We start from the raw sequence: 15,589 nt of genomic DNA on the forward strand, positions 1-15,589 counted from the left end.
AAACGTGACGGTCGACGCCACAGGGCTCAAGTGGAATGTTTAGTTCTTACAGATTAAGGAAAAACATGTTGTTTTCTTGGATCTGTGAGTATCGAGCAGAAGCGTCTGGACGTCCAACCAAGCAACTTGAATCCAAATGATCCATTCGTTTCTGGAGCGAACTGCACGGCGCTGCGCCGGCAGGTGTGAAACACGAGGCCTCTAATTATGTCTCCTGCTGATTCACTCCACATGTAAGACCGCTGTGTTGTTGTTGATGATCAAACACACTTCGATGGGGAATTAAATTAAACTTCTGCAGCTTTCTTAGTAACAAACCGAGGCTGCTGGGTATCGCTCCAAACCTGTCACCACCGATGCTTTGGCTCTGGAGGCTATTTTTTATTTCACCAATTTCATGAAGTGTAGTATAACTAAAAGAAAACTATATTCCACTTCACTACACGGGTGTTAAGTTTTCATGCAGTTTAGAGGAGGCGAGTTTGTCCCAGGTTGTTTTCTGTTCCCTGAACGCCTCGCATGTGCGGAGAAGCCGTCAGCAGACACGACTCAGACAGGTGTTTTTGGCCAAAAATGAGTTTGAAACTAGTAAATAAGGCTTTCTAATGCAGATTTACTTCTCTAAGTTGAAACCGACTGATGCATTTACTTTGATTTTTTACAACAAAAATATGTAAATGTAGATGTAGATTTGAAATTTGGTACCGAATGACAAAGCCTTTTTAGATGTTATCAGAGCAGTTCGGTCAGCGCCATAAAACTGCTGGACTCGTACGTCTGCGTGGGCGCGCCACTCAGACACTTTGCACAGATGCTGAAGCTGCAGACCCATAAAGGAACAGCTCAACATATTTTGGGGGGGGAAATCCATTTCATGGTTTCGTTAGCCATTAAGAGTTAAACGAGAAGACTGATGCCGTTCTCAGATACGAGAGTGGTATTGATCCTCTCATCTAACGGCCAAAAAAAGAGATGATGTGAATTTCCCCCATCTATAATAGTTAAATTGGCAAAAAACAATGTAAAAAAGTGACGCTCACCATAGACCTACATTTAAATCTGTAAGAAGGAATACAATATTTACAGTGGCAACACAGAGGAGTGTACCGTCATCTACACTACACAGGTTCATATGTTGTGAGAGAGCTACGAACGTTAACCTCCAATGTTGCTGGCTGAAGTATTTTGCAGTAAATAAATAAAAGATGATTTCAGGGAATGCCGTTGAGAAATATATTGCTGGCAAACTTGAGACAGTTGAAAGGAGACGATCCGGGGGGACGATCATCGTTATCCGTTACTGTGTGGATGGATGCCTATCGATTAGAGAGCTCGTGTTTTTGGGGGAAAAATGTATTCAACCATCAGCCGCAGAAGTTTTTGGTGTTTTGACAGTTTCCCAGATTTCACCCAAGCTTGTCCTGGCAGCAGCTGAACACCTAGAAAGTGAGAAGAGCAGCAGCCAGTTCCCTTTACACTCTAAACCTGCTGCTGTCTCCGACATGAATCAATGCTTATTGGAGGAGCACAATCTCCAGCTTCTCTCTTTGGAGTGGAAATGGAGGGAGGGAGGAGGGAGGAAGGATGAGGGAGGAGGAAGGACGAGGGAGGAGGGAGGGAGGGAGGAAGGATGAGGGAGGAGGAAGGACGAGGGAGGAGGGAAGGAGGGAGGAAGGACGAGGGAGTGATAGATAAAAGCCTGCCGTTGCAGCAGTCATCATTTTAACCACTCTGCTCAACCGTAACCTTCATCGGTCTCTCTTAACTGCACTCAAGACTGCGACCTGTCCTGTTTGTGTACACTCGTGTGTTTAAGTGTTCACAGTAAATGACTCACCAGCGCATCGCAGAACGAGGAGGTGTCGCGACACATCTCCAGCGGCTGAATGGCTCCTCAAACATGACGTCTGAATGGTTATTTAAAATTACCCCCACGGCTTTTCTCTTACTAGAGATTTTCCTCATCAAAAATAGTTTTTTTTCTTTTCTTTTTCTTATTGCACACAAAAAGCACAATGACATGATATAATAGAAATATAGAGCAGGAGAGGAGTGCTATGAAAAAGCTCTTCGATAACAGGACTTTATCAAAAGGAAATGTCACCTCTCTCCACCGGTATCGGTGCCCTCTCGGTTAGGAAACAATACATTTTCCACGTCGAGTCCTATTTCATGAAAGGCTCTCTAAACCGACATCACCACACGAGAAAGAAAGAAATATAAAATGTATTTACACATTAAATATCAGCCATTTCTTCAAGATGTTCCACCTTACATCAGTTTAGACTCCACAGCATCCTTTAACGTTACACACATTTAGATACTATGTGAAAGGTAAATCATATGACACTGTGAGCTACAGGGCCTTCAATCTCATTCCATAAATCATATTGTATAATTATTTGTTAAGGCAGTACTACCAAGTTTAAATCAGCCCTCTATTACATCATTTGGTGCCCTGTGTGCCGCATGGCAACAGGTGATCCCTCATCTTTATGTTTAGCCTCTTTAATGTGGAATTTCAACACAAGTGTTGTCTTTGATAGAAGCCCTTCTGCCTTGGTGACATCTATTCAGGATTTCTTCAAGAAGTCTCACGGTTGCAAGTTGGGCCCATTAAAGAAAAATATATATTTTTTTTTTATTCCATGCTATCCATTGCAAACCAAAGTTTTTACAACAGCGCTTAAAGACTTGTGGGGATCATCTGAAATGGATTCCCTCATATTGGAAGTGCAGTTCGTTCACGACATGCTGAGAGGTCAGGTTTTGTTCTGAAGAGGCTGCAGAGTTTGGAGTCCATCTTCCACTCGGGGCTGTTATTGCTGACAGAAGCAAGTCCACAGACATCCATAGAGTCCAGCCCCCTTTTTAAAGTCCATTAATGAGATGTATGCGCTCCGTTATGGCAGATCTGCTCCTCTCCACAAAGCTCTGAAAGCCGTCACCCTCCAAGAGAAAGACACAAGGAAATACTAAAGGGCTCATCTTGGACGTGGAATGTAACGTTTCAGAAATATATAAGAAAAGAAGGACAAAAGTCTGGCTTGTTATGAATGTTATATGCCGTTCAAATGTGAGTTAATGAGATTCATCTTTTCCGACGAGTTTCTGGTGATTGAGCTCCGGTTCTGAGCCGAGTGATCCCTCTAAAGCTGCTCCGGCGTCATCACAGCATATTGGAGAAATGGCTCCTAAACTAGCCAGGTGGAGTCTGGATTCCCTGAGGAGGGAAAACGAGCTCGCCAGAATGAAAACACTTCCCACAGGACGGTGGAGAGTTTCTGCCCGAGGAGGGGAGGGAACGGTGGCTTCTAGAAAAAAAAGCCCAAAACAGATACCAGAACAACAAAACTGTACTGGTGGCACCTTGTTAGAGATGGAAGTAAAAGAAAAAAAACTACCAACCTAACGTCAATCAAAAGAAAGTCAAACAAGATGTAATGACAAAAATAAGATGTCGATGATGAGATTGAAGTAGAAGGGACGATCACGATGAGGCGGGTGGATCTCAGAGCGACCGAGAACAGGGAACTTCTCCAGGTTTGTGGTCGGTGATAAAGCACTGAAAGACGGTGAGAAGAAAGAGGATGAAAAGGTCTCTGTTTATTGGTTCTGGTCCCGGAGGCGGTTCTACCTGCAGTATCTCCACCACCGGAGCCGTCGGGCCTTAATCTCTGCCCCCCCGTGGTCCAGCAGCCACCGGGCTCTCACCACAGTCCCTCCATCGCCGACTCCGCTGTCAGTCCGGCAGCAGCCGGGCCGTGCCGGACCCCCGGAGTCCCGCGGCGTCACGACAGCGCCGGCCCCCGGGCCAAAGGAGAACAGGCTCCGCCCAGGGGCCCAGAGTCCCAGCCTCATCCCGACAGGCAGACGGGCTGAAATGGAGCCCCGCTCGTCAGTGAGAACACAAAGTCCTTTTGGATAAAGAGAAGACGTCCTGGCGGTCACACCTCGATGATGTTGACAGATGGCAACCTGTTGTTGTTGTTGTTGTTCTTGGGGAACTGTGGGAGGAGAGAAGAAAGATGACAGGTATGAGACGGCTGGAGGACTCGCAGGAATCACAATAAATGTGTTGAATGAGCATGAGGAAGCCTCTGTGCTGGGAGGTTGTTCAGCAGCAGAGTGAGAGGAGTAAAGATTTGATTTGGACTTTTGTTCTCGGCACATAAGAGATGGATATGGTATGGGGCTCTGCGCACTGATCAGAACAGAACTTGTTGGAAGCCATGACAGGAGCGGCGTCGCCGGTTGATGCTGAATGCTGCGGTCATGCAGGTAAATGTTGGAGCCGTGTGGAGCTCCGGGCCGGCGCTCGGATGACTCTATGACAGCGTGTGAAGGGTCGGCGGAAAAAGTCTCGAAGCGGCCGGGACCATTCACCTGCCCGGCGCCGCTGAGGGGGAGGCACCCTGGGAGAGGAGGAGGAGGGGGGTGGGTTATACCTTACTGCGCAACAGCCCCCCCGTAGGGTGCTCAGGAGTGCTGCACTCCGAGGAGTTTTTGGCTTTGTCCTTGTTGTTGTTGGGCTCGTTGTCTTTGATGATGTCGTACTGGCGGCAGAAGAGAGCGATCACACCTGAGAGGACCAATCAGAGACAGCACGGTTTCCTGTTTGAGACGAGGGCAGGAACACATGGAGCCCGTCCAAACCCCGACTTATTGATCAGGTTCGTCCTCACCTGCCCACATGATCAGAACCACCACGATGATGATGAGCTCTCCTGCTCTCAGCTGGGTCGACTGGCCCACTTCCTCCATTGTCACTTCGTCTGAAGGAGTAAAGAGTGAACAGTCAGAGATGCTTTAGGAACAAAAACAAAAACGTGATAACTGGAAAACAGTATTTGCTACAGAGCTGGACAGGTCAAATCACACTGCTTGCACCAGGCACACAAACAATTTCAGAGTTCAGTAACTTCGAGGAAGGATCATCGTCCTCATTGAGGGATTTTCTCAGCTGCCGCTCCAGCGTCGGTACGTTCCCTGTATCAGGGCCACGATGGTGACGTAAGAGGACCATGACAGGTCGAACTTGAGCCAATGCAGCACCAGCAAACACCATTGAAAGGATCATCATAAAATGTTAGTTGTGTAAACGACAGCTTTTAATGTTTGCTATAAACATGGAATGGAAGACAAATGGTGTGACAGTGAAGTCCAGACGTTAGTTGTTGTTGTTCATCACATAGAAATGATATTACAACATCAGCTGTGGCCGACGTACAACATCTAAGTTCCTATTGGTGCTGCAAGAACAAAATCAGTCAGTAGTTGTCGGGGAGCTCCCCACTCGGTCGATCCAAAGATGTACTCAATGTGAATGAGTCGAGGTCAGTCAAGGACTTTTTCTTTTTAGACTTTCTGTGTTGCCTGCCGAAGAGCACCTTCATCACACGAGTTTGAACTTCTGAGCTCTCCGGACCAGAACATTTGTTTCCCCAGTTTGAACATCGTGGCAGCCTGTTCTGTGTGCGAGTCTTGAGGCAAAGTGAGTTCGAAGCTAATTGACTTTGAACAGCAAATTATAGAACATATCAGCAAAATGTTTGAGACTAATGACTGACACTTAAAAAACAGCTTGGAGGTAAATAGGTCGGCATCAGTGTGTTTTTGCAGCGCAGGTTTTTTTGAAATGAGAACTGCCAGTTCGCTCTGTGTTTAGAGAAAAATCAAATAAAATCATGATTTAACAACTTTTGCCTCAACTATCTCAGCAGGAAAAAAAAAAGGCTGACAGATCAAATGCTGTGATCAGAGTCTGAATAACTTTAAACGTTGTGACATGGCAGACATAAGACACGGATATCAAACAGGAAACAACTTCTGAACTGCATTCTCCTTCTTAATTAAAGGACTATAAGACATGTAAAAAAAAATGGTATTGTTGAGGGGAGGGTTTGCTCAGGGGAAGCTTTTTTAACGTGTTCTCAGCCCTATTGGATGTGATATTACATAGAGCCTGACCCCAGCTGATTTTATTGCCCGATATTTGCCTACCACGGATATTTCCGATATTCTTTGCGTGCCTGTTGGAAGTCAAACAGAACATAAAAACGATATTTAAGGCTTCATCTGGACCACCGGGCATCCTTCGTACTAAAGCGTGATGGAGCGATCCAGTAATGAGAAAAATTAATCACAGCAGTCATGAAAACCTCACACCATTCTCCATAAAACTCCATCATCAAGTTTGACGTGACCGTCAGGAGAACAGCCATCTGCCTGCAGGTTTCTATGGAACAAAGCACCAACACGATCACTTTTCTTTGCACTGCTGAGGGTTGAGGAAGTCGCGGTCCTGATCTGAAGTTGGCTGCAGCGTAGAGAGCTCTCCCGTCCTTTTATTGGAAGCAGCGGGTGACATTTGGACGGCCCAGCGAGGCAGGAACCGCACGCTCCAGCAGCTTTCAGCAACGAGCAATTCTGCTGATCGATCGGCCTCTGTTCCTCGTATTAAATAATCAAAGCGCAGAAGCCCCGAGCACCTGACTCTGCTGCCGGCCGGCCTCTCGGGGCTGAACTGGTCAGCTGTGACACATCTGAAGCTCACCGAGCGTGCTCCGAACAACGCAGTCACTTTCTCACTTTATAGTTCAGTTTTCTGAAGTTTTCCTAAATTCAGTGAAATAAAACAGAAACCAGGCTTCATGCCTGAAGCTCTCAGAGATGTTATTACTGCAATATGACATCAAACTGATGCCGTGTTATGAGATCATAGGAACAACTTTTCACGTTTGTTTAAAGGGGAACTCAGATTGTGTTCATGAAGATCAGTTTAACAAGCGCTACTCGGTACCAACGTGAGCTGTGAGGATCCTACAGGAGTTTATTCAAAAGAAGCTTGTATACATGTCAACAAAAGTTGTTTTAGGTGATTTTTACATTTCTGCATTTAAAAAAAACATCTTGCCAAAAACCTTGTATGCTTGCTGAGGTGAAAGAGTTGGTGTCCTGATAAAAAACAAATCAGGACAAACTCCTGAACGGCTGGAATCGACTTGTTCCAGCTGCAGCGCTGCAGATGTGGACGACATGGTCCGGCTGCTCTTCATATCTTTTTTTGTGTTTTTGTAAATGTGAGATTTATTCAAGTATTTAATGTCCCAGAGTTTTTCTACACAATCTATAAGTTGTTTAGCAGTTAAAGTTAGTTTAAATTGTTGAAATGAAACAGTCGGGACCACAATCTTTTAAAAACTGTGTAACTTTAGTTCACTAAATGTTTCTGTGTATGTGCAGAAACAGACTAACAGTCTGTTCGCCGAGCTGGACTGAAAATATCCTGACGTTGTTCTTATTCCAACACACACCAGATTGATATGGATTTTGTCGTTTCAGTATCGAAGGGAAAACAACCGATTGTGTTTCCACAACAACATGTTCAATTATTCCTTTAAGGTGTCAGAGATGTGCAGGATTCTTCCTTTGTCTTTCACTTTGTCTTTGACTTGGTTTTAAAGGAAACCCCGCGGCTGAGTTTGTCCGTTTGGGATGCAGCTGAGTGTTTCTGTCTGAGTAAATATCTCCCAGTGTTTCACTGCAGCCGTCGTCTGACGCACACATCAAACTCTGAGGTTTGTTCCATCCTCAGTGGAGAGAAGTTTCTACCTTTATTGGATGTGAAGAGACTGAATGAGCCTCGCTTACTTTTTATTTTGCATATTTGTGTCAGTGACGTCCATCAGCGTGAAAACACGTAGTTTGTTTCTGACAGCAGAATTTAATAGTCAGGATTCGTATTATTTCCGTTTTACTTCCTTCCCCGTCTCTGTCACTCAGTCTCTGTCTCCCCCTCCTCTCTTCCTCTGATTCTTTGTCTCTTCCTCCTGTTTTGTCGACAGGTTGTGCTGCTTTCTTTTTCATCCCTCTCGCTGCCTTTGATCTCCTGAAGCTTAAACTCATTGTGAGAGAGGAAATGAGAAGAAACGCAGAATAATCCGGCATTTCAGGCTCATCCTTTGCTCTTTCCACGGAGATCAGCGTGATACAGCAGTGAAAAACCTCTTTTCTTCTCGGCACGTTCGCCTGTCATATCGAGACAAAGGACGAACAGCTGTACTGAGACTCTCTCTGCTTATCTGCAGGCGAAGACAAACTATTCTTTTTTTTTCTTCTGGGCGTCTTTTGTCCATGAGTCAGTTAAACCTCAGTTTACAGTATTTCTGCAGGACTGTAAGCAAAGCTGTGAAATAGTGAAGAAGTAAAAATGATGAGTGGTTGTTAGTGAGGATCTCGGTGGCGCCCGCCATCAGTAAAAAATGTGTTAAAAAAAAAAAGAATCTTGTTCCAAATTTTTCAAAATAAAAATAAAATCTCAGTATAGAAGCAGTATTTAATCCTGGTGTATCTCAACAGATCGCGTCTCTGAGCTGTCGCTGCTTTGATGGTGGATCCCAGATTCTTACAAAATATGAACAATAATATTTCCTTGTTTCAACACATCTAAACTAATTGAACAGACATTGTTGAGCAGATGAGACGGAGCAGGATGTCTGCTGATAAACTGTTTGAGTACGAGATGGAGGATGAACCACCGACCTGCTCACTGGATGTTTGTTTTGTGATGGTGGGAAATGTGGAAATCGTTTTTGCTTTGCAGCAAATTGGCACTTTGCACAGTGTGAGTGTGAGTGTGTGTGTTTGTGTTTGTGTTTGTGCGTGTGTGTGTGTGTGTGTTTGTGTTTGTGCGTGTGTGTTTGTGCGTGTGCGTGTGCGTGTGTGTGTGTGTTTGTGTTTGTGTTTGTGCGTGTAGAGCCTGCGAATATGTGGCTCTTCCATTTTTGGGGAATAGATGATTGCATCGATGCAGCGCTGCTTCCTCTAACAGCCCTCCACATAAAACAAGCAAACAAATATTCAGAAGCATCAACTGCACTCGCCTCAACAACCTCCTTTCAAAAACTGAACCTGTACATTCAGACGGGCCTCTGGACCTCTGAGAAATGCACTTAGTTACTCACTGCTGAGAGTTGCATGAGAGGATTTCTACCTTTCTCATGTCTGTGGGCTAGAAGCTGCCTGCTAACTTAGCTTAGCACGATGATGGGAAGCCCAGCTTTGTCGAAATGCAACAAAATCCACCTACCAGCACATCTTGTATGTGAACAAGCAACTAATTTCACATTTAAACAAACTGCAGACAAACTATAGACTTGTATAGGTTCTGGAAGAGGTTATAAAATGTCTTCAGTTTTCTTTTCTTGACAAGAGTTTGATGTGAATATTTATACTTTCATATGTGTATAGTAAAAATTAAGGCACCACTAGTGGGCCTCTAAATTAGCTTAGCATAAGATTGGAAACCAACAGTTGCAGCATGTTTTTGGAATTAGAAGTTTATAAGAAGCGTATAGGAACCAAAAAGTGGAAAACGAGAAAAGTTAAATAAGTTATATTTTAATGGGTTGAAAAGTGAAGTGTTGAGATGTTGCTGCCGTCATGTGACGCTGACATGAGGAATCATTCAGCATTAAACGGCCTTTAGCATCGATCCTCTGATCACTCTCCCTCATAAACATTGAATTGCTCCTTTCAATAAAACGGTGTTTGTTGTGGCTCTTCTGTTTATTTCTGTGCAGGAGTCCAGACAGGAGTTCTCTCTGTCAGGTGTTTTTTTTGCTTTTGAAAACTGCGGGAGAAAAATATCCAACTTGAAACCTCAAAGAAACAAACAGAAGGAAAAAAAACCTGCAGAAAGAATTGTAGTTGTTTATCTGGATCCTGTGCGGTTATTGATTTCTGTAAATGTATCCTCGCTGCACAAACAACACGCGAGTGCATCCGGTGCTAATTATGCCTCGATGGTGAGCAGAGTCTGTCCACGGCTCTGCGTTGATCGTTCTGATGTTCTTTATGTGTCTCGCCACCACAACATCAGTTCAGACTCCTTCTGGCTCCACAGCAGGTGAAGTGCTGGAGGGCAGCGGCAGGTCACATGGGAGATGAGTGTAAATGAGAGGAAGACGAGATGGAGCGGTGCTTCAGCCAAAAAGCACATCGACCCCACCCCCCTCCCCTTCCCCCTCCCCCTCCCCCGTCTGATAAATGCCTCTCCTCATTTTGGTTTAGTGTGCAGCAGTGCAGGGTGCGTACCGGGTGAGGCCTGCAGAGGCACGTCAACACTCGGTGAAGTGTGCGTCCCCCTCGGCCGTTTTATCCCCGAGCCGTGGTCGGCGGCGGCGAGAGCACTCTGTTGTGAAATTTAATTTCACGCTTTGTATGTCTATTGATTTTTATTGGTCTTTAGACAAAATGAGTCGCTGTATTGTCAAACGGCCGAGTCTTGAAAAAAGGCCAGAAACTGATTTGTGTCTTTTTGGGTGTGGATGTGTTGGACGACGGCGTGTGCGTGTGTTTACTTCACCTTTACCCTTAGAGGCCTGAGTCTCCGCCTCCTTCGGCGTGCGGAAGCGCAGCGATTCGCTCAGCGGGCTCATCCCAGACATGCTGATGGACTGGACATGCACGATGTAGTCTGTCTCCTCCTCCAAGTCCCATAATGCACAGGAGCGCGTGGTGGTGTTGACTTCCTGGATGAATCGCAGCATGCGCACGTCTTTCTTCTGTTGGAGCGAGACATCGGAGACACATGACGTACATGACGTGGACACCGACTCCACCCACAGCATCACACAAATCTGGCTACATCACATTTCAGATCAGTGTGTTTCATGCCGCTGTTGTAGAAGTTAAATTCTGACTGAGACTGGGATGAGAAGCTCGATATCACTCTCGTGTCCGTACTCTAAATATGAAGCTGGACATAAAGTGAACAGACCTCCAGTCAGTCTGTCCGTGAACAGATCAGGTGGGTTTTCTTGCCTTCGGAGAACCTGTGGTGACTTGGACCAACACGAGGTCCCGGTCTGGCTGCAGCTCCGTGTTTAATGGACCATTCATTATGAAATGGTCGAGCTTCAGTTTTTGGCCAGTAGTCTTTGGCTTCTTCAAAAATATCTGTTTTCCAGCAAGCGGTAAAAAAAAAAAATCAAAGTTCAAACCAAATGAGACAAAGTACCCTCGGGCTGGAGGAGGTCAATTTAATATATATCGAGAGATTTACTGCATGACAGAAGTTTCCATGGACAGATCCTTTAAAACTCCCTTTTTATCCATAAGCCTTGTTATGATTTGCAAAGCCCTTTAAAAACTTCTCATGAACCACGTCTGATAAAGGATCATCCCGTTGGATATCACCTCGGGCCTGTTCTTGAACCTGCAGTTAAACTTGCTCTCCAATGTCCTGATGTCTCAGAGAATTGATGTAAATGCATTTAAATTCATTTTAATCACTTTAAATTTACCAGATTTTTTTTTACTGAATATAGAAAATAAGATCACAATATAATTTTTTTTTAATCTGTTTTCAGGACTTAGAGGTCTAAGATGAAAGAATAAATAATCTATGGCCTTCATTTGAGTGTATTTAAAACTTTGATCATATTTTGAATCTATTAAGTTTTATACATATCGATTATAGACTAGATAACTCTGCACTCGAGATTTCAACAGCATATTTGCTCAGATTCCTTAAAAAACTCATGTGTTATTTGTTTCTTTAGCCGTCACTTCCTCATCTCTGAGTCTGACCCCGCAGCTGTCGCCGTCACTCAGCCTGTGAACGGCTGTTTGTGTCTGAAGATGGCAGCTCGTCTCACGTAAAGTAAAGCGATTAAAGCATGAGCGGGAAATAAGAGATGCGTGTGTGAGGAGTTTGTACGTTTCACACAGCCGTCACTGTCTGTTAGAGAGCGGACAGGCCGCGAGGCAGCATCCGGTGATGATTCCCATAATGCACAGCGATTTATTTTCAGTAACGGAGCGACGGAATAAAGAGAAGCGGACATGGCAGCGAGCAGCCTGTGATGAAACACAACTAACTTCAATTAGTGTTTGAACAGCCAGCTGCGGATCCTCCCGTTACTTTTACATCTGGTTTGTGTTACGGCTGTGATGTTTGTGTTACTCACCTGCTGTGTGATGGCAAAGCCGATGACGGGGTCTCCCTCGGGGATGTCCCATGATACCACAGCAGAGTTCCCTTTCACCTCTCTGACGGTCACATTGACGGGAGGCGACAAGCTGTCTGCAAGCAGGGACACAAACAAACGCTCCTTTTTTACCTTCTGCAGTACAAAGTGGAGGAGAAGCTCTGCGGCCGCCGGCGCGGCAGGAACACTAATTCAGTGGTGTGAATAAATCGCTCGGCTGAATCCATTATGTAACGTGGGATTAATGAGGAACAGGAAAGAGTTCCTCAGAGGCTCAGCAGACACCGCAGGATGAGGATGGAGGAGGACTAGTTAGTTTCACTACTACTATACAGGTTTGAAATATTTAAGATTGGATTTTACAATTTAAAACGAAGATTTGAATGTTTTTAGCTTCTAACATTTTGGTCCACCACTAAAATATTTAACAAGATCAAAAAAAGATTCATCCTTTTGGTACCAAAACTCTTTTTTTTCCTCTACAGCTCAAAGTTTTCACTCGATGACAGAAATATCAACATCTGCAACACGGATCTGCACGAGGTGGTTTTGAGACATTCGTAGTTCCCAGATGATGTTTTCAGAGATTAACGTGCTGCTGAGAGAGGACTGTAATCAGCTGCATCATCAGATCTTTGGTTTATGATCAAACACCTTCAAAACTATTTGCTCAGCTGAACTCTGGTAAAGTTAACATGCTAACACGCTGAAAGGTAAACGATGTACTTGCTGAATGTCAGCGTCGTCGTTTTAAAATGATAACTTTTAAAAAACCAATGACTTCTGAGATCTTAAACGATTAAACGGCAAAGAACTTTGTTAGAAAGCTTCTGCACTTGGTTTAGTCCTCCCGAAGCCAACGATGTTTCAGAAGAAAAGAAAAGAAAATAGCAGCTCATACTAAAATCTTTCTCCCAAACACTCTCGTTCGACATTTCTAATCTTCCAACCTTTCGGATCTCGTGTTTTCATGAGTTGTGAGTCTGGTTTTTGCTTCCTGCAGGTGTCCACAGCCCGACGCTGCTGTGACTTCTTCAGCCGATTCTCTGTTTGACAGAAGAACGTAATGAAAGTCTGGACGCTGACTACAGAAAAGTCCTCATTAAATTCAGCTGCTCGCTTTTCCTGCACTCGTTCAGTATTTTAAGACACGAACGATAAAATGACCGAAGCCTGAACAGAAACACAGAAACAGTGGCGGGAGCCTCAACTGCATCTACAGCAAGTGTGAATGTGTGTGTGTGTGTGTGTGTGTGTGTGTGTGTGTGTGTGTGTGTGTGTGTGTGTGTGTGTGTGTGTGTGTGTGTGTGTGTGTGTGTGTGTGTGTGTGTGTGTGTGTGTATCTATCTCCATGGATACTTTAGTGGCCTTGGCTACTGTTGAATACTAAGACACACTAATTTATGTATGTGTTGCACTATTCTGCACACACACACACACACACACACACACACACACACACACACACACACACACACACTGGCTACAGTCCTCCACGTGTGTTTGTGCAGATCAGATGATCGAGACAACAGTAACAGTAACACACTGCGACTGTGGCAAAGAGACTGATTATAATTTCATGGAAACACAACCAGACTCCCGACGTGTGCTTTGTGATTTCATGTGGATGCGTTTAATGCCCGTTGGGGAAATCATATTCTGTTACAACTATGAACTGTCAGATGTCTGAACTGCTGCCTGAAAAATGTTAAGATGCAGATTTTCTAAAAGAAAGACCAGAAAACGATCAAACAATCGATAGAATTATCCGAAGAGCTTCCAGACAAGTTTAGACATTTTCTTTTTATGTTAATTAAGGACATTCTCAGTTTGAAATTGATATATTTGTATTTTATGTGCATTTATTGATGGAATAATTCAGGAATAATTATTTCTAAATAATCTTTGCTTAATAACAATAATCTGCTTTAGCTGCTTTGTGTATCTTCGCATAAAGACTTGAAACAGGTGGAAACAGCTCTTCTTGCTCTGTTGAAAGCTTTGTGATTTTTTTGTACAGATTGAACAAACAGGACATATTGTGTATATTAGTGAGCTCGAGGTGGATCGGTGCCTTCAGACAGAGCCAGACGAGCTGTTTCCCTGTTTCCAGTCTTTATGCTGAGCTAAATAAAGAAATCAAAGTTGTAATGTTTCCTTCACCATGACGAGAGGACGCCGTCCTGCCGGTACGTTACCTTGGGTCTGTTGGGTTTTGTGGATTGGTTGATATTCGTAATGAGGAGCAGAGAAGACGGACGAGGACAGCTGGTTCCTCTGTGAGGTCATCGTGTCCCTTTAATTGGACATTAATCTAATTCAGCCAATCAAACACAGTCAAAGAGTTGTCGAGCAGGTTAGTGCTCACAGACCTCCGAGCCGGTAACGATGGTATATAATATATATATAGGCATCCGTGTTACCATAGTTACCAAACATTTGGATGCGTGTGCTGCACATACAGATCACTTTAAGGGCTTGACACGTCATGCTAAAACACACATCTGCCGTCATGAAATCCTGCGGCTACACTTCACCTTGAAGCAGGTGACCCTGATGACATCACTGTGACATCATCGGAATGACATTCCCAGAATTGACAAAGCTCCTGCAGAGACTCAGAGGGACATTAACAACGGTTGCCATTAGCTGCCTCTCAGCGCTCATTAACTGATCTGGATTACTTCTTTAAAGAGCTGCAACCGGCAGAAACAGAAAAAGGAAAGAAAGAAGAAAATCGAAGCAGAAAGTGGAATAGAAACAGTTTTTATCCTGCAGACGTGATGAGGCCATCAGTCTCTGACTCGTCAGATCTCTGAAGCTCTGTCTGTGAAGCTCTGCCTCTCACACCTCATGTCTTTTAAATCCTATAATTTTGCACAGAGCTTGTTAGCTCTTAATAAAGCCTCTAAATTTGTGATCTCGGTGTGACGACTTCCTCTTTGTACCTGAGAGCAGTCTGCTGCAGAGCCCTTTGAAATCAAACGGCTTTAATATCGAGATCTCTGTGACTTCCTCGTAGTGTGCATTTCTTTTGTTTCTTCTTTATTGTATATAGTGCTGAGTGCCGTTTATGCTTTGTTGCATAAATAAATTATCGCGTTTTAAGTCTCTCCTGGAAAACAGACCTTGATCTCTGAGACTCCTGCATTAAACAGGAGACAAAGGAAAAAAGAACAGATAAAGTATTGCATATATATTACAGGAGACTGCGACAAGGTGAGGTTTTAAAAATATATGTACATGCCCTTGTTATTTCTCCTCAGTTCTCTGCAAAACAAAGTTAAAGCCTTTCTCTGAGTGTCCTCACGTCCCACAGCTTCTGGTCACTTTTCATCTGTCTGTGTGCGTCGCGTCTTCGCTCTGTGACGGCGTGACACACCAAGGGACAAAGACAGGGGACGGTGGCCGTGACCGCGGCCCTTAAATATCCACACAACACGAGAGACAGCTCTAATGAAACACCAGACAGATGTCTTCATAAACTCTCCGTGGCACACAGTCGGCCTCACCCTGAGAGACGGGGGTGACTTTGAGCCAGGACGGATGTCCCCGGTGTGTGTGTGTGTGTGTGTGTGTGTGTGTGTGTGTGT

The 15,589-nt window shown here is 44.4% G+C and overlaps 1 protein-coding gene across 7 annotated transcripts in view; it reads right to left on the bottom strand.

The window, feature by feature from the left end:
• Positions 1–2,210: 2,210 nt before the first annotated feature.
• The window catches only part of fndc5a (fibronectin type III domain containing 5a), a 26,204-nt gene continuing 12,825 nt past the window's right edge, over positions 2,211–15,589 (bottom strand). For 2 of the 7 annotated variants that reach the window (XM_069172432.1, XM_069172430.1), the window contains exons 2-5: positions 11,976–12,091; positions 10,370–10,568; positions 4,686–4,775; positions 2,211–4,007 (exon numbers count right to left, since the gene is read on the bottom strand). In XM_069172432.1, the coding sequence (XP_069028533.1) occupies positions 3,634–4,007; positions 4,686–4,775; positions 10,370–10,568; positions 11,976–12,091 (779 nt within the window). In that variant the 3' untranslated portion in view covers positions 2,211–3,633. Of the gene's footprint in view, positions 4,008–4,386; positions 4,583–4,685; positions 4,776–10,369; positions 10,569–11,975; positions 12,092–15,589 lie in introns of all 7 variants that reach the window. The other 5 variants (XM_069172435.1, XM_069172434.1, XM_069172433.1 and 2 more) reach the window with 5 other exon arrangements.

The sequence above is a fragment of the Embiotoca jacksoni genome, unplaced genomic scaffold (genome assembly GCF_022577435.1).
Source record: "Embiotoca jacksoni isolate LCO1_2020_lvr unplaced genomic scaffold, fEmbJac1.0.p SCAF_53, whole genome shotgun sequence".
NCBI classification, from domain to species: Eukaryota; Metazoa; Chordata; class Actinopteri; family Embiotocidae; genus Embiotoca; species Embiotoca jacksoni.